Raw genomic sequence first — 20,165 nt, 5'->3', positions numbered from 1 at the left:
AGCAATTTTCAGTTTCTACAAAGACCCCCTTGTAGGCCCTCTCAATGGAAAAAAACAAATAAATAGATGTATACACACTGATCCTTGTCTGCCTGTCCATCCATCCATCCATCCATTAAAAGAAAGGCATGAGTTCATGCTGACTCCTTTAACTCCAATCCAGCACAAGTTAATTCCAGCACTCCCTCTTATTTGTTCCTTCTATCTCCAGATAGTGATGAATCTGGTTATTCTTACCTACAGTGTATATACCTACTTGTTCAACTGTACTGTGCATTTAAAGTAGTTTCAGAAGGCACCATGCTCTGGTGAGAAACAAGTTATCAATTTGACTACAGTGTTTGTGTACATTTATATTTTGTATTTATTCCTAGTGTATTCAGTTACAAAACACTGATTTACAAAGCCACACAGCTTCTTTTCCCCCCATCCCCTTTGGTACATTTATACCATTCATTTGTAATACAGTTAGATTCATCTGTCACAACCTGTATATCATCTTGGGTATCTCTATATGCTGGGGTGGGATGAGGTGTACAGATCTATGGATTTTAACAAATGCACAGAAAGTTGTGTATCCACCATCAGAGGAACAAAAAGAACATTTCCATTAGTTAATAATTTCCCTCTAGCGCTCCTTTATAATCAACTCATTCCCCAATCTCAACAAATACTGATGTTTCCTGGATCTACAGCATTCCAGAAGGAAGCTTTTCAAGAATGGAATCATGTAATATGTAACCTTTTTGATCCTTATTTCACTTATCAAAGTGCACTTAAGAAACACCTATTTTGCTGTATGAATCAAGTTAACTTCTCTTAATTGCTAAGTCATATCCCACTGTATGAATGTACCAGTTTATCCATTTACCTGCTGATTAACATCTAGGTTGTTTCCAAGGTTTGGCCAGAGTGAATAAAGTGTAAAAAACATTCACAGACAGGTTTTTGTGTGAACTTAAATTTTTATTTCAATTGGGTAAATAACCAAGAATGGAATCGCTGAGTCATACGGGGAGAGTATGTTTTTTTTTAAATTTTGGTATCATTAATATACAATCACATGAGCAACATTGTGGTTACTAGATTCCCCCCATTGATCAAGTCCCCCCCAACAAACCCCATTACAGTCACTGTCCATCAGTGTAGTAAGATGTACAGAGTCACTACTTGTCCTCTCTGTGCTATACTGCCTTCCCTGTGCCCCACCCTACATTATGTGCGCTAATCGTAATGCCCCTTTTTCCCCTTATCCCTCCCTTCCCACCCACCCTCCCCAGTCCTTTTCCCTTTGGCAACTGTTAGTCCTTTCTTGGGTTCTGTGAGTCTGCTGCTGTTTTGTCCCTTCAGTTTTTGCTTTGTTCTTATGCTACACAGATGAGTGAAATCATCTGATACTTGTCTTTCTCCGCCTGGCTTATTTCACTGAGCATAATACCCTCTAGCTCCATCCATGTTGTTGTAAATGGTAGGATTTGTTTTCTTCTTCTTTTTTTTTTTTTTTTTTAATAATTATTTTTTATTGAAGGGTAGTTGACACACAGTATTACATTACATGAGTTTCAAGTGTACAACACAGTGGTAGAACATTTATATACATAATTCTAGGTTCCAGCTATCACCCTACCAGGCTGTTACAATATCTTGACTATATTCCTTATGCTATACATTACATCCCGGTTACTAATTTATTTTACCATTGGAAGTCTGTCCTTTTTTTTTTTTTTTTTTTTTTTTTGTGAGGGCATCTCTCATATTTATTGATCAAATGGTTGTTCACGACAATAAAATTCTGTATAGGGGAGTCAATGCTCAATGCACAATCATTATTCCACCCCAAGCCTAATTTTTGTCAGTCTCCAATCTTCTGAGGCATAACAAACAAGTTTTTACATGTAGAACAAATTCTTACATAATGAATAAGTTACATAGTGAACAGTACAAGGGCAGTCATCACAGAAACTTTCGGTTTTGCTCATGCATTATGAACTATAAACAGTCAGTTCAAATATGAATACTGATTTGGTTTTTATACTTGATTTATATGTGGATACCACATTTCTCTCTTTATTATTATTATTTTTAAGGATTTGTTTTCTTCTTATGGCTGAATAATATTCCATTCTGTATATGCACCACATCTTCTTTATCCATTCATCTACTGATGGACACTTAGGTTGCTTCTTGGCTATTGTAACTATTGCTTGGATAATCATAGGGATGCATATGTCTTTTTGAAACTGGGTTCCTGCATTCTTAGGGTAAATTCCTAGGAGTGGAACTGTGTCAAATGGTATTTCTATTTTGAGTTTTTTGAGGAACCTCCATACTGCTTTCCACAATGATTGAACTAGTTTGCATTCCCACCAGCAGTGTAGGAGGGTTCCCCTTTCTCTGCATCCTCACTAGCATTTGTTGTTCCTAGTCTTTTCTATGTTGGCCATCCTAACTGGTGTGAGGTGATATCTCATTGTGGTTTTAATTTGCATTTCCCTGATAATTAGTGATGTGGAGGATCTTTTCATGTGCCTGTTGGCCATCTGCATTTCTTCTTTGGAGAAGTGTCTGTTCATATCCTCTGCCCATTTTTTAATAGGGTTATTTGCTTTTCGGGTGTTGCATGTATTTTGAATGTTAACCCCTTGTTGGATATTTCATTTACAAATATATTCTCCCATACTGTAGGATGCCTTTTTGTTGTACTGATAGTGTCCTTTGCTGTACAGAAGCTTTTTAGCATGATGTAGTCCCATTTGTTCATTATTTTATTTTGTTTCCCTTGCCTGAGGAGATGCATTCAGGAAAACGTTGCTCATGTTTATATTCAACAGATGTTTGCCTATGTTTTCTTCTAAGAGTTTTATGGTTTCATGACTTACATTCAGGTCTTCGATCCATTTCGAGTTTACTTTTGTGTATGGGGTTAGACAATAATCCAGTTTCATTCACTTGCATGCAGCTGTACAGTTTTGCCATCACCAGATATTGAAAAGGCTGGCATTCTCCCATTATGCAAGGCTCCTTTATCGTATATTAATTAACCATATATGCTTGGGTTTATATCTGGGTTCTCTAGTCTGTTCCATCGCTCTTATGGGTCTATTCTTGTGCCAGTACCAAACTGTCTTGATTACTGTGGCTTTGTAGTAGAGCCTGAAGTCAGGGAGCATAATCCCCCTAGCTTTCTTCTTCCTTCTCAGGATTACTTTGGCTACTATTTGGGGTCTTTTGTGGTTCCATATGAATTTTAGAACAATTTGCTCTAGTTCATTGAAGAATGCTGTCGATATTTTCATAGGTATTGCATTGAATCTGTAGATTGCTTTAGGCAGGATGGCCATTTTGACAATACTAATTCTTCCTATCCATGAGCATGGGATGTGTTTCCATTTATTAGTATCTTCTTTAGTTTCTCTCATGAGGGTCTTGTAATTTTCAGAGTACAGATCTTTCACTTCCTTGGTTAGGTTTATTCCTTGGTATTTTACTCTTTTTGATGCAACTATGAATGGAATTGTTTTCCTGATTTCTCTTTCTACTAGTTCATCATTAGTATATAGGAATGCAACAGATTTCTGTGTATTAGTTTTATAACCTGCAACTTTGCTGAATTCAGATATAAGATCTACTGGTTTGGAGTAGATTCTTTAGGGTTTTTTATGTACAATATCATGTCATCTGCAAACATGGACAGTTTAACTTCTTTCTTGCCAATTTGGATACCTTTTATTCCTTTGTGTTGTCTGATTGCTGTGGCCAGGACCTCCAGTATTATGTTGAATAGAAGTGGGGAGAGTGGGCATCCTTGTCTTGTTCCCGATCTTAAAGGAAAAGCTTTCAGCTTCTCACTGTTAAGTATAATGTTGGCTGTAGGTTTGTTATATATGGCCTTTATTATGTTGAGGTACTTGCCTTCTATACCCATTTTGTTGAGAGTTTTTATCATGAATGGATGTTGAATTTTGTCAAATGCTTTTTCAGCATCTATGGAGATGACCGTGTGGTTTTTGTCCTTCTTTTTGTTGATGTGGTGAATGATGTTGATGGATTTTCGAATGCTTTAACAACCTTGCATCCCTGGAATATATCCTACTTGATCATGGTGATCTTTTTGATATGTTTTTGAATTTGGTTTGCTAATATTTTGTTGAGAATTTTTGCATGTCTGTTCATCAGGGATATTGGTCTGCAATTTTCTTTTTTTGTGGTGCCTTTGCCTCATTTTGGTATTAGGGTGATGCTGGCCTTGTAGAATGAGTTTGGGAGTATTTCCTCCTCTGCTACTTTTTGGAAAACTTTAAGGATGATGGGTATTAGGTCTTCATTAAATGTTTGATAAAATTCAGCAGTGAAACCATCTGGTCCAGGGGTTCTGTTCTTAGGTAGTCTTTTGATTACCAATTCAACTCTGCTGCTGGTAATTGGTCTATTCAGATTTTCTGTTTCTTCCTGGGTCAGCCTTGGAAGGTTGTATTTTTCTAGAAAGTTGTCCATTTCTTCTTGGTTATCCAGTTTGTTAGCATATAATTTTTCATGGGGGAAGAGTATGTTTATCTTTATAAGAAACTGCCAAACTTTCCCAAAGTGACTGTACAATTTTACATTACTGTTAGCAACATGTGGGAGTTCTGGTTACTCTGCAACTTGGTACTGCCAGATATTTTTTTCTTTTAATTTTAGCCATTTTAATAGGTGGGATTCTAATAGGCATCTCAGCATGTTTTTAACTTTCTTATAACTAACGAGACTGAGTGTTCTTTCGTATTTGCCATTTCTGTTTCTTGACTGAAAAAGGCTCAGATATCTTGATTGTTTTTAAATTGAACTGTCTTGTTGAATTTTCTTTATATATTCTGGGTACAAATTCTTTATTGTATATATAATTTGTAAATATTTTCTTTTCATTGTCTTACCAATGTCTTTCAAAAAGAAGTTTTTAATTTTGATAAAGTCCAATTTGCCAGTTTTTTTCTTTTATGGATCATGCTTTTGATGTCATATCTAAAACCTCTTTGCCAAACCTAAGATTACAAAGATTTTCTACATTTCCTTCTAGACATTTGTTAAGTTCTACATGTAGGTCTGAGATCAATTTTAAATTAATTTTATATAACGTGTGATATATGTATTAAGGTTCATTTTTTTACAAATATGGATGTATAATCATCTAGCAGCATTTTCTGGAAAGACTCCATCCTTTGTCCATTGCCTTGACCTTGTACCTCTGTCAAAAATTGACTATATTTCTGCAGGTCTATTTTGGGATTTTCTACTGTGTTCCAGAGACATATCCTTTCACCAATATCACACTGTCTTAATTACTGTAGCTTCACAATAAGTTTTGAAATCATGAAGTGTGAGCCCAATATTGTGTTCTTTTTCAAAATTGTTTTTTTACTATTTTAGTTGCTTTTTTTCCATATAGGTTTGGGAATCAGTTTGATGATAGGTATTAAAATATTCTGCTAAGAGTTTCATTGGGATTAAATTGCATGTATTAAATTGAATATATAGATCAAATTGGGAAGAACTGGCATCTTAACACTACTGAATATTCCAAACTATGAACATGATATAATCTTTTCATTTAAGTACTTAAAAACTTTTTCTTCCATCACTGTTCAGTGGTTTTCTGCCTATGCAGAATATTGTACATATTTTGGTAGATCTACATCTAAGTATTTTTGGATTTTGGGTAGTTTAAAAAAAAGTTCTTTTTCCAAGAGGACTGCGCAAAACTGCATACACCTGGAGAAAAGAATAAACCTCACGGAACAGGGTAACGTTCCAAAGCCATGGCCTGGCGGGAACCAAGCCCTTCGCCCACCCCAGCTCACCAGCAAGAGGAAGAGAAACAGAGTCGGGAGGGAGTGGAGGCCTGGGACTGCTGAATACCTAACTCCAGAGATCTGCTCTGGGAGCATAAACCTGCATTTCATGGTGCTTTCATGGTACTCTCATGATTAGGGGGCTGGAAAACTAAGACAGGCAGAATACCTGGAGAGAATGTGATTCCAGCCGCTTGTGGAAAGCAGGGATCCATATCCGGCTGCTCTGGGACAAAAGAAAGGTGGGCAATCAGAGAGACTATCTAACAGCAAGAGGGCTGCTAAAGGGGCAAGGATTGCACAGAGCTTACTGCTCAGGAGAAAGGACAGGTAGACAAAACTGTCCAGGTGCACTCTGCCTAGCAGGTTGGGAACTTTCACAATCATCAGGTGCTCCAGATCCCTGGTGGGCTACACAGCTCCAAGGACCCCCTCCATGACGCACAGCCTAATGCGCCTTTCTCCTGGCCAGCCCCACTTGGCTCACAAACCAGCAAACCCTACCCAGGAGTTAGGCCAGCCAGAGGGGAGCCCCGTCTACAGCAACTACAAATGCAAAGCATAGAGGCTTATACAGGTGTGCTTGGCGCACTGGTTCTGGCAATGGAGACAGGCATAGCAGCTGGGAAGCAGGAAACAGCTCTTTCCTCCCTCCAGGCACCAATACTGCTCCCCTGGAAACCCCGACATTGCTTCAGGGGCTAAGCAGCTCCAGAGAGTAGAGCTTCTGGGCACTAGAGGGCGCCATATACAAATACGAAATGCCAAAGGAACTTGCTTCAAAGTAAAATTATGAATACACCAGAGAAAGATTCGAATGAAATCGACCTCACGAATCTTCCTGAAAGGGATTTCAAAATAAAAATCATTAACATGCTCATGGAGGTACAGAATTTAGGATGGAGATCTAATCGTTGAAGAACACAATGGAGGGTATTAAAAGCAGATCAGATATGGTGGAGGAGACGATAAATGAAATAGGAATTAGAGAAGAGAAATACAAAGAAGCTGAGGCACAGAGAGAAAAAAGATCTCTATGAATGAAAGAACATTGAGAGAACTGTGTAACCAATCCAAACGGAACAATATTTGCATTATAGGGGTACCAGAAGAAGAAGAGACAGAAAAAGGGACAGAAAGTGTCATTGAGGAGGTAATTGCTGAAAACTTCCCCAATCTGGGGAAGAAGATAATCTCACAGGCCTTGGAGGTACGCAGATCTCCCAACACAAGGGACCCAAGGAAGACAACACCAAGACATAAAGTAATTAAATTGGCAAAGATCAAGGATAAGGACAGACTATTAAAAGCAGCCAGAGAGAGAAATAAGATCACATACCAAGGAAAGCCCATCAGGCTATCATCAGACTTCTCAGCAAAAACCTTACAGGCCAGAAGGGAGTAGCATGATGTATTTAATGCCATGAAGCAGAAGGGCCTGGAACCAAGATTACTTTATCCGGCAAGATTATCATTTAAATTTGAAGGAGGGATTAAACAATTTCCAGATAAGCAAAAGTTGAGAGAATTTACCTCCCACAAACTGCCTCTACAATGTATTTTGGAGGGACTGCTATAGATGGAAGTGTTCCTAAGGTTTAATAGCTGTCACCAGAGGTAATAAAACCACAGTAAAGAAAGTAGAACAGTTAATTACTAAGCAAATGCAAAATTAAATGAACTATCACCAAAGTTAATCAAGGGATAGACAAAGAGTACAGAACATGATACCTAATATATAAAGAATGGAGGAGGAAGAAAAAGGAGAAAAAAGAACCTTTAGATTGTGTTTGTAATAGCATATTAAGTGAGTTAAGTTAGACTTTTAGATAGTAAGGAAGTTAACCTTGAACGTCTGGTAACCACGAATCTAAAGCCTGCAATGGCAATAAATACATATCTATTGATAATCACCCTAAACATAAATGGTCTGAATGGACCAATCAAAAGACACAGAGCCAATGAATGGATAAAAAAAACAAGACCCATCTATATGCTGCCTACAAGAGACTCACTTTAAACCCAAAGACATACACAGACTAAAAGTGAAGGGATGGAAAAAGATATTTCATGCAACTAATAGGGAGAAAAAAGCAGGAACTGCAGTACTTGTATCAGACAAAATAGACTTCAAAACAAAGAAAGTCACAAGAGACAAAGAAAGACATTACATAATGATAAAAGGGTCAATCCAACAAGAAGATATAACCATTATAAATATCTATGCACGATTCACAGGAGCCCCTACATATGTGAAACAACTACTAACAGAATTAAAAGAGGAAATAGAACGCAATACATTGATTCTAGGAGACTTCAACACTCCACTCATTCCAAAGGACAGATCAACAAGACTGAAAAGAAGTAAGGAGACAGAGGCACTGAACAACACATTAGAACAGATGGACCTAACAGATATCTACAGAACTCTGCACCCAAAAGCAGCAGAATATACATTCTTCTGAAGTGCACCTGGAGCATTTTCAAGAACAGATCATATACTAGGCCACAAAAAGAGCCTTGGTAAATTCAAAAGGATTAAAATTGTATAAACTAGTTTCTCAGATCACAGAGGTACAAAACTAGAAATAAATTACCCAAAGAAAATGAAAATTTCCACAAACACATGGAGGCTTCACAACATGCTCCTAAATAACCAATGGATCAATGACCAGATAAAAACAGAGATCAAGCAATATATGGAGACAAATGACAACAGTAATTCAACACCACAAAAATCTGTGGGACGGAGCAAAAGCTGTGCTAAGAGGAGAGTATATTGCAATACAGGCCTACCTCAGGAAAGAATAACAATCCCATATGAACAGTCTAAACTCACAATTAACAAAAATAGAAAAAGAAGAACAAATGAGGCCCAAAGTCAGTAGAAGGAGGGACATAATAAAGATCAGAACATAAATAAATAAAATCAAGAAGAATAAAACAACAGAAAGAATCAGTGAAAGCAAGAGCTGGTTCTTCGAGAATATAAACAAAATAGATAAACCCCTAGCCAGACTTATCAAGAAAAAAAAGGAGTTTACACACATTAACAGAATCAGAAATGAGAAAGGAAAAATCACTACAGATACCACAGAAATACAAAGAATTATTAGAGAATACAATGAAAAATTACATGCTAACAAACTGGATAACCTAGAAGAAATAGACAACTTTCTAGAAAAATACAACCTTCCAAGGCTGACCCAGAAAGAAACAGAAAACATGAACAGACCAATTATCAGCAACAAAATTGAATTGATAATCAAAACACTACCTAAGAACAAAATCCCTGGGCCAGATAGCTTTACTGCTGAATTTTATCAAACATTTAGTGAAGACCTAATACCCATCCTCCTTAAAGTTTTCCAAAGAGTATAAAAATAGGGAATACTTCCAAACTCATTCTATGAGGCCAGCATCACTCTAATACCAAAACCAGGCAAAGACACCACAAAAAAGGAAAATTACAGACCAACATCCCTGATGAACATACATGCAAAAATACTCAACAAAATATTAGCAAACTGAATAAAAAAATACATCAAAAAGATCATCCTTCATGATCAAGTAGGATTTATTTCAGGGATGCAAGGATGGTATAACATTTGATAATCCACCAACATCATCCACTACATCAACAAAAAGAAGGACAGAAAACCAGTCATCTCCATAGATGGTGAAAAAGCATTTGACAAAATTCAACATCCATTCATGATAAAAACTCTCAACAAAATGGGTATAGAAGTACCTACAGCCAACATTATACTTATCAGTGAGAAGCTGAAAGCTTTTCTTTCCTTTAAGATCGGGAACAAGACAAGGATGCCCACTCTCCCCACTTCTATTCAACATAGTACTGGAGGTCCTGGCCACGGCAATCAGAACACAAAGAAATAAAAGGCATCCAGATTGGCAAGGAAGAAATTAAACTGTCCCTGTTTGCAGATGACATGATATTGTACATTAAAAACCCTAAAGAATCCACTCCAAACTACTAGATCTAATACCTGAATTCAGCAAAGTTGCAGGATACAAAATTAATACACAGAAATCTGTGGCATTCCTATATACTAACAATGAACTAGCAGAAAGAGAAATCAGGAAAACAATTCCATTCAGAGTTGAATCAAAAAGAATAAAATACCGAGGAATAAACCTAACCAAGGAAGTGAAAGACCTATACTCTGAAAATTACAAGACCTGCATGAGAGAAACTAAAGAAGATACTAATAAATGGAAACACATCCCATGCTCATGGATAGGAAGAATTAGTATTGTCAAAATGGCCATTTTGCCTAAAGCAATCTACAGATTCAATGCAATTCCTATCAAAATATCAACAACATTCTAGAGAAAATCATTCTAAAATTCATATGGAACCACAAAAGACCCTGAATAGCCAAAGCAATCCTGAGAAGGAAGAATAAAGTTGGGGGGATTATGCTCCCCAACTTCAAGCTGTACTACAAAGCCACAGTAATGAAGACAATTTGGTACTGGCACAAGAACAGACCCATAGATCAATGGAACAGAATAGAGAGCCCTGATATAAAGCCTATAATATATGGCCAATTAATATACAATAAAGTAGCCATGGATATACAATGGGGAAATGACAGCCTCTTCAACAATGGGTGTTGGCAAAACTGGACAGCTACATGCAAGAGAATGAAACTGGATTATTGTTTAACCCCATACACAAAAGTAAACTCAAAATGGATCAAAGACCTGAATGTAAGTCATGAAACCATAAAAGTCTCAGAAGACAACATAGGCAAAAATCTCCTGAATATAAGCATGAGCAACTTCTTCCTGAACGCATCTTCTTGAGCAAGGGAAACAAAACCAAAAATGAACACATGGGACTACATCAAACTAAAAAGTTTCTGTATGGCAAAGGACACCATCAAAAGAACAGTACGGGAGAATATATTTTAAATGACATATCTGACAAGGGGTTAACATCCAAAATATATAAAGAGCTCACATGCCTCAACACCCAAAAAGAAAATAACCCAATTAAAAAATGGGCAGAGGATATAAAGAGACAATTCTCCAAAGAAGAAATTCAGATGGTCAAGAGACACTTGAAAAGATGCTCCACATCACTAATCATCAGGGAAATGCAAATTAAAACCACAATGAGATATCACTTCACACCAGTAAGGATGTTCAGCATTGAAAAGACTAAGAACAACAAATGCTGGCGATGATGCGGATAAAGGGGAACCCTCCTACACTGCTGGTGGGAATGTAAGCTAGTTCAGGCATTGTGGAAAGCAATATGGAGGTTCCTTAAAAAACTAAAAATACCATTTGACCTGGGAATCCCACTCCTTGGAATTTACCCAAAGAATACAAGTTCTCAGATTCAAAAGGACATATGCACTCCTATGATTATTGCAGCACTATTTACAATAGCCAAGATATGGAAGCAACCTAGGTGTCCATCAGTAGATGAATGGATAAAGAAGAGGTGGTACATATACACAATGGAATACTATTCAGACATAAGAAAGAAACAAATCCTACCATTTGCAACAACATGGATGGAGCTGGAAGATATTAAGCTCAGTGAAATTAGCCATGCAGAGAAAGACAAGTGCCAAATGATTTCCCTCATTTGTGGAGTATATAAACGAAGAAAAACTGAAGGAACAAAATAGCAGCAGACTCACAGACTCCAAGAAGTGACTAGTGGTTACCAAAGGGGAGGGGTGTGGCAGGGTGGGTGGGGAGGGAGCGAGAAGGGGATTGAGGGGTATTATGTTTAGTACACATGGTGTGGGGGGTCATGGGGAAAACAGTGTAGCATAGAGAAGGCAAACAGTGAATCTGTGGCATCTTACCACATTGTTGGACAGTGACTGCACTGGGGTACGGGTGGGGACTTGATATGGATAAATGTAGTAACCACATTGTTTTTTCATGTGAAACCTTCATAAGACTGTGTATCAGTAATACCTTAATAAAAATTTTTTTAAGTTCTTTTTCCAATTGCTCCTTGTTAGTACACTCAAACTTAGTTGATTTTATACAGACCTTGCATCTAGTGACCTTGAAAAAATTATAAGATATTTTTTACAGATTTCTTAGGATTCTTCTTGTAGACAATCATGTCATCTGTGAAAAGAGTTTGATTTCTTCCTTTCTAATTTGCATGCTTTTTATTTCTTTTTCTTGCCAAGCACACCAACTAGGAATTTCAGTTTGATGTTAAAAAGAAGTGGTGGGTGGATATCCTTGGCTTGTTCTCAAAGTTCAGGTGAAAGCATAGTTCTCATCCTTAAGCATAATGTTAGTTGTAGGTTTTTGTAGATGCCTTTTTTGTTAAGGAAATTCCTTTTTTATTTATTTTTCAAAGTTTTTATTATGCACAGATGTTGAATTTTGTTACATCTATTGAAATAACCATAGTTTGTCTTTTTTATTATGTTAATATGGTGAATAAAAGTGATTGGTTTTCAAATATTGAGTGAGCCTTGCATTCCTAGGATAAATCATACTTGGTTGTGATAAATTTGTCTTTTGTACATTGTTGGATTCAATTTGCTAATATACATAACTGGGGATTTTGCAAATATGTTAATGAGGAATACTGATCTGTAGTTTTCCTGTAATATCTTTCATCTTGTTTTAGTATTAGAATAATAATGGGCTCACAAAAAATTAGTGTGGAAGTTTCCCTTTCTCTTCTGTTTTCTGGAAGATTATGTAGAACTGGTATTATCAGTTCCTTAAATGTTTGATATAATTCTCCAGTGAAACCATTTGCACCTATAGTTTCCTTTTGGGCAGGTTTTAAACTTCAAATTAGTTTTTAAAATAGATACATCTTTCTAGTTATCTATTTCTTATTCATTGGCTTTTAATAGTTTCTTTCTTCCCAGTAATTTGTCTATTTCTTCTAAGTTGTCAAATCTATGGGGACAGAGTTGCTTGTAGTCCCTTTAACATCTATTAGAGTCTTTCATTCCCAATGTTGGCAATTTGTGTCTTCTTTCTTTCTTTCTTTTCCCATATAAAAGTTTGTTAATTTTGTTTTTATTAGCTTTTGATTTCATTAATTTTCTCTACTGTTTTCAGTTTCACTGATATCTAGTCTTTATTCTTTCTTTCCTTCTGCTTACTTTGGATTTAATTTGCTTTTCTCTCATTTCTTAAGGAAGCTTAGACTGCTGATTTGAGACCCTTCCCACAAAAACACTCAATGTTCTTTATTTCCCTTTAGGCATTGCTTTAGCTGCATCCCACCAATGTTATGTTGTCTTTTCAGTTCACTCAGTTCAAAATGTTTTTATTTCCCTTGAGACTTCCTTTTGGACCTGTGGTTTAGAGGTGTGTTATTTAATTGCCAAACACTTGGGGATTTTCTAGGTACTTTTGTTGTTACTGATTTCTAGTTAATAATTTGTTAGGTCATAGTATATACTTTGCTTTGATTTCTATTCTTTACAAACTGCTACGGTTTGTATTATGGCCCAGAATATTGTCTATCTTGATGAATTTCCATGTGCCCTTGAGAAAAATATGTACTATGTTGTTGACTGGTATGTTCCATAAATGCGAATTAGGTCAATCTTGTTGACAGTGTTGTTCAGGTCTTCTGTGTATCAATTTTTTGTCTACTTCTTTTACCAATTACAGTGTGTTGCATTCTCCAACTACCACTGTGGATTTATTTCTCCTTGAAGGTTTGTTTTTTTCCATCAGTTTTTGCTTCATGTATTTTTGAAGTTCTATAATCGTAGGTGCATAAACATTTATACATTATATAAATCATTATACATTCAGAGATTCAACCCATTTGTCATTATTCAATATGCCTCTGAAACTCTGATAATGTTCCTTGTTCTGAAGACTATTCTGACTTAATACAGCTTCTCAATTTTCTTTTGATTCCTGTTAGGTTAGTAAAAGGTCAGAAAGATTAGACCCTGCTATTTTCAAAATGAGTTCTTGTAGATAATCTGCAGCTGCCTCTTGTTTTTTCATCCAATTTGACCATTTCAGTGTTTTAACTGGTGTACTGAGATCATTCACATTTAATGCAATTATTGATATAGCTGGATTAAAATATACCATCTTGCTAGGTATTTTCCATTTGTTTGATCTGGAGTACGTCTGTTTCTTTTTTCCTCCTTTTCTGCCTCATTTTGCATATTAAATGTTTTACAGTCCATTTTATCTCCTTTACTGACGTTATTATGCTTCTTTAAAAACTTTTCTAATAATTGTCCTAAAGTTTACAATACATATCTCTAAGGAATAGTTTCTTCCTACAAATAACATACTTCAAGTAGAACATAAGGACTTGACAACAGTATATTCCCAACACCTCTCTTCCAGTTTGCAGTAATTTTACATATGCTATAAATGCAGATGACTTTCTTGCTTTAGAAAATTACGTTTTATGGCAATTAAAAGTAAGTAAAAAATAAAGTTAATTTTATCTTCATTAATTCCATTTCCAGTGCTTTTCATTTCTTTGTGAACATCCAAGTCTTATGTCTGGTATCATATTCCTTCCACCTTTAGAAATTCCTTTAGCATTTCTTATAGAATGGATCTGCTAGCAATAAATTCCCACAGTTGTTAGGAAAATCTTTATAGCTCCTTCATTTCTGAAAGATACTTTCCACTAGGTACAGAATTCTGCATTAACATTTCTTTGAAGATGTTACTCTTTTGTCTTCTAGTATGCATGGTTTCTTAAGAAATGTCTGTGGTAATTCTTACATTTATTTCTCTGTCTGTAATCTGTCTTATTACCTCTGGCTGACTCCCTGCAAGATACTCTCTGGTTTTGTTTTCAGAAGTTTGAATATGATATGCCCAAGAGTGTGGTGTTTTTAGCTTTTGATTAGTTTTTTCCTTCTCTTTTCTTTCTTTCCTTTGTATTTATGTTAGTTGTTATTATCTGGATCTGTGGGTATTCTTAGTCATTATTTCTTCAAGTATTTCTTCTGGGATTCTAATTACTCTTATGTTAGATCATTGTGCCAAAATTCTTAGGTGCTCTGTTTTGTATGTTTCTCTCTGTGTCAGCTTGTGTAATTTCTATCTCTATTTTCACGTTTAGTGATTGTTTTCTTGGTTGTGTTGGATGCCCAGCAAAAGCATATATTCACCTCTAGCATTTCTAACATCTCCACTGGATCCTTCCTTTTATGTTCCATCTCTGTACTGTGATTACCCATGTGGTTTTGCATGGTGCCAACTTTGTCCATTAAAGCCATTAATGTATTAGTCATAGTTATTTTAAATTCTCTGTTAGATAGTTCCAATATCTGTGTCATATCTGACTCTTGTTCTGATGTCTCTTTTGTCTCTTGGGAGTTTTTCCCTTGGCTTTTCATAAGCTTCACAACTGAAAACTGAACAATGGTATAGGACAGAGCAGACTACGCCTATCTTTCCTTCTGCTGGGTCTGTGTTTGTGTCGCCCTAATTGAGTTTTAGGCCTAGCTGGAGGTCTGTGGTACTATAGTTTTACTCAGTGGGTTACAGTTCTCAAATGCCTGGAGTGATACTCGATGCTTCGGGTGGTAGCTGGCTTGCTAGAGAACTTTTTTTTTCAGTATCTGCCCACTTTCAGCTTCTCGCCTTCCCTGTGTTGTGCCTGAGAGATGGTTAGTCTCTTGCAAGCGACCTGACTCAGTTAGCCAGTGCACCACACTCCAGGGTTCACTTGCTCTTCTCCCTGAGGATATGGCCCACCTTCAATTTGAGATCTGCTGGCTGCCCTGTAAGCTCAGCACTCTGATGGGATCATAAAAGATCATGTGCTTGCTGTTTTTCTGGCTTTTTTCCTTGTTGGGTTTGGAATGGTACTCTTTCCAGCTGTTCCTGAGCAGAAGCCACAGTGCTCTCGGTTGAGGGAGCATCTCCCCTCACTCGGCAGTGTGTCACCTTTTAAGTGGAGCTTCCCATCTTCCCTGAGTTCCCCAGTTGCTTCCCTGGCAGCCAGCACTGCTATGTGTAGCTGATGAAGGGCTTTATATCTCTTTGTTGCTCCTTGCCCTTCCATACTGACTTGCAATTTCCCTTCTTATTCCCTTTTAAAGCACTGGCCCTTGTAAGAAAGGTAAAAATATAAACTTAAAACTTTATGCTCTTGTTGGTTCTAGCACCCGACAAAAAAAACATGTATTATATTATACAATGATCATTAAGATTTCCCTTTTCAATAGCATATGTCTCTACTCAATTTCTAATACTTAAATGATAGTGCTTTCAGTTTTAAGCTGCATACTGTTTATCCTGAGTGAGGAGTAATGAAGATTTTTACTAGCTCTTAACTTGTAGGTCTTAAAATGTTAATAAAATAAAAATGCCCAAGTAACATTAGTTCCCCAAAGTTATACCAAATGGCAACAGACTTCCCTTCTCCCTCAAAGTCATATCCTATGTGTTAGAGTCAAATAAAACACATAGCTATGTAGTAGGAAAATTTCATTTTTTTAAATAGCAGCATAAGTATAGAGTTAGCTATAGTTTAAATTTTATAAAATGGTGAATGATGAAGTACTGATGTCTATTTAAACAAATGGCCTTCAGAACAACAGTACTGATGGTGTCACCAGACCAATGGTAGGGGATTAAACACTGAATAAAGCAGGAGGGGAGAAAGGGTTTCTACTGTGAAAAGGTAGATGAAAATAACCACACTGAGGTTAGGATGAAAAATTACCATTCAGTGGCCATGAGAATGAACAGCACTGACTGGACCAGACAATGGGGAAAACACTTAGAAATTTTAGCTTTTAAATCTCCGCAAAGAATTTTCTATGTCAGGACATGGGATAATGATACACAGCAGGGAAGATACTGAAGATCAGTTCCTTTGCAGAGAGGCAATCCGATGGTTTCAAGGGACAAAAAAAGTGATTTCTGTCTTGTGCTCTTACATCTACAGGAAAAGAAACAAACATGCTAACCCTCCTACCAAGGTAAATGGAGAATACTAGCGGGTGGGGTGTACTCTGTCTGGGGGGCACCCTCTGGGCTCCCTGGGAAATCACCGGTAGGAGCAGCAGTTTCATTTTCGTTTGTTAAATCATGTCAAATCCTGAAAAATTTCACCCTGTGTAAAATGCACACATCTGATCAATGATATCTAGTGACCAAAATCTATGACAACTTCCACCATTATATTAGTTAATTCAGGGGAAAAAAATGAAGGAAAATTAGCTAAATTAGAAAATTAATATAATTTGATCTCAATATCATAGAACTTTCTTCTGCTACATAATGCAGGTAGGTCAACTTTCCAAAACAATGTCAATTATCAGGACTGATTCAGTTTCTTGGGAGTCTTCTTACCTCATTATATTTGAGAAAAGTAAACACGCATCAAGGAAAAAAAAACAAGTTTTTCATTCAATTTAGATCATAAATATTCTCCACTTGTTTGAAATGACAGGAAGGGATTTTTAAAAAATACACTTTGTTATCTGAAATATATTCTAAAATTAACTCTCTTCCTTTATAGATAGCTCACAGAGGGGACTCTGTGAATTTGTTATCAGAAATGTTAATTCTTTAGCAATATACTCCAAGTACATCCTAATACAATTTAGTTCCCAGAACAGTACTTGCTGCTGCCATCACTAGTATTATTATTACAATTATTACATGGGTCAAGTAAATAGGAAAAGCAGTAACACAGGGTCATGGCTTTATGCTCACACACACTACGTCTATGCAGAAGAAGGAGAACCACAGGAGGAGGTCCAGGGCTGCCCTGCTGACTTACCGCCAAGCTGTCCTCTGCGTGTCCCCATCACTGGCTTATTTGGCGATTTGGTCATTGACTCAATGTAGAGCTGCTGACCTACATTCTTAATTTTGTTTACACTGGCATAGACCTGCTGCAAAGTCAACTTGGGGAAAAGAATGATAGAATATGTTTCAAAAATTACAAAAATGTACATCAAAAGATTAAAAGACACATAAAATTTATTTAACTCTGAGTTCTCTGAATATATAATTACTGCAAGCACAAGCACAGTAATAATGGTGATTCAGTTTCCCACTGTGCCCCAGCACGCTAGTACCAATGACACTCTAATATATCTGTTCACAATACACTCATTTTACAAAGCACACAATTAACCCAAATACCACCCTCCAAAGGTGGTACTTTCTTTGTACAGACATTTTCCCAAACCAGAGTGGATCAGAGTGTCTATTATCAGGTAAGGTCTTCAAGTCCAGAACCATATAATAAGCAGCCACCTGTGCTGAGGTGCAGAACTGGCACTGACACGTTTCACAGAAACCACATAGAAAGAGGATGCCTGTCCAAAAACACGGCATTTGCTCCCTTACCGGTTCCTTCTGCGTCTCTTCCACACAGTGCCCACTGCACCCACTAGAGGATGCCACGCTGATGCGATGCTCCTGAGAACCACTGCTTCCCCGGCTTCCGTAGCCACTGGAAGTGCTCGTGTGAACTGGCTGAAAGACAAAGGAGCCCCAGTCATGGAGGTACTGGGTAGACGGTGGTTAGAGAAGAGATGCAGCATTATCCACCTCAGAGCTTATCTAAAATCATCAGAAATTAAGATTTAAATTTCTGAAATCCTAAATTAGGTGTGTGAAGGTTGATGCTTCTAAGCTTGATGCTGACATGAAAGACATGCTTCTCTCATTTCAGTAATACTCAAGGGCAAAGCCTAGTTTTCTAGTCTAGATGGGTATTTCTGGACAACAAATTTTTTAAAAGCCATAGTATCATAAGTTTAACAAAACATGTACATTATCTCTTCTTTTTGCTGAGTTTAGAACAATTAAAAACACATCATACTTTTTTCCAAATATATACCACTACAGGTACTTTATGAACCCTACAAATTTTATGAAAGGCATTTTGCTAACTGCTGGGCTGAGTTTTCTGCGTGATGCCACCAGCGCATAGAAGTTCACTGAGGGAACATTCAGGGGACAACATTTTGGGTATCTGTTTTCACCAGGCAGCCTTTCCCACTTCTGCCTTATATAACTCGAGGTACTGAGGCCTGCTACTCCTCTGCCCCCACCTTTAAACTTGCAATTACTTTAAAATAATAGTGAAGCCTAAACCCAGAGGTTGAGCACACTGGTAGCACGTGGAATAAAACAATTCTCTCACTGAGAGGTAACTTCTTGGCCTTGATGCTGACTGTGACTCGGTCTGCTTTCAGAAGGCAATCTTACAAAAATGCTCTGTGTACTTAACTTGGAAAATGGAAACATGATTAATAAAATAAAATTTAAAACTAAAAAGAGGAAGACAAAAATTTCTGGAATGCAGAGGGTAAAGAATTTCTTTACCTTTGTAGTATATTTTCGTGAAGTGACTTTACTAAGACTGAATGTTAAAATAAAACCTGATTATGGGAATTTTGTGTTTGCTTTTTAAAATCTCTCACTTTACCTGTAAGAGAAGTTTGTGAATTTGTTCTTGTAATTCTGTTATATCTTTGTCATTATTGTTCATCTTTTTTATTCGGGTAGCAAAAACATCCTCATTCAGTGGACTCCTACAAAATGCCAAGTGAAAGGTTGAGTTGAGCAATTTAAAATGCATTTACAATGAAGTCTAAAGTGATTTTGTAAAGAGAATATTCAAATCATAAACCCATGCTTTTACAAAGCAACTCTTCGGCTCCAAATATAGAAAATGTGAAAGTAAATTTCTACTCCTGGAGGTAGAGCAAATATGAGGAAACAAAGGAGACAGTCATAGGCTTCTGCGGTTTCCTTAGAGCTCTAACCTCATTCTGTAATCATTTTGCCATTATCTAAATAAAAAATCAGTGATAAGCAACCTCCTTAGCTACTAAAATACCTTCAACAATGCTGGTCTCAAAGCTTAACAGTAACTGAGTAACCTACTGTAGGAATTTTAAGCTTGCTAAACAACACTTAATGTTTGATGTACCTAACCACTTAAGTTACGTGCTAAAGATGCAACCCGCCCTAGCAGTGAAACTGGACTATGACAATACATTCAATTTGGTTTATACTCAAATTCGAGGGCATTTTGAAACTGCTACCTAAATACAGTGAGAGGCAGATGTATCAACAGAAAGGATCACAGAGGGAAGGAGCCGACACTTACTTAGGACTTTCTATTTGACAGGAACCGTACTGGTTTTATAACACAGTAAAAGCATTTTCTTAACTTCTATGAGGTGCCAGGCACTGTTCCAAGTGCTCTATCAAGTGCTCTCTCCTTTGCCTGAGTTGAAAATTTGCTCAAGGCCACGGAGCTGGTAAGGTCTAGCAGGTGCCCACAAAGGGGCCAGAGTCCAGGCTCCTGGGTGCCCGTTTGCCAGCTCGCTCTCT

The 20,165-nt window shown here is 37.0% G+C and overlaps 1 protein-coding gene across 10 annotated transcripts in view; it reads right to left on the bottom strand.

The window, feature by feature from the left end:
• Positions 1-20,165, bottom strand: part of PER3 (period circadian regulator 3) — a 77,804-nt gene that overhangs the window by 30,232 nt on the left and 27,407 nt on the right. For all 10 annotated transcript variants that reach the window (XR_008996863.1, XR_008996865.1, XR_008996864.1 and 7 more), the window contains 3 exons: positions 19,252-19,357; positions 18,165-18,293; positions 17,590-17,716 (listed from right to left, as the gene is read on the bottom strand). Coding sequence is in view for 7 of the 10 variants with exons in the window: in XM_057499670.1 (XP_057355653.1) it covers positions 17,590-17,716; positions 18,165-18,293; positions 19,252-19,357 (362 nt within the window). In the remaining 3 variants the exon portion in view is untranslated. The remainder of the gene's footprint in view (positions 1-17,589; positions 17,717-18,164; positions 18,294-19,251; positions 19,358-20,165) is intronic.

Source organism: Manis pentadactyla, chromosome 4, assembly GCF_030020395.1.
Source record: "Manis pentadactyla isolate mManPen7 chromosome 4, mManPen7.hap1, whole genome shotgun sequence".
Classification (NCBI taxonomy): Eukaryota; Metazoa; Chordata; class Mammalia; order Pholidota; family Manidae; genus Manis; species Manis pentadactyla.
This window is presented reverse-complemented; position numbering and strand designations above follow the sequence as displayed.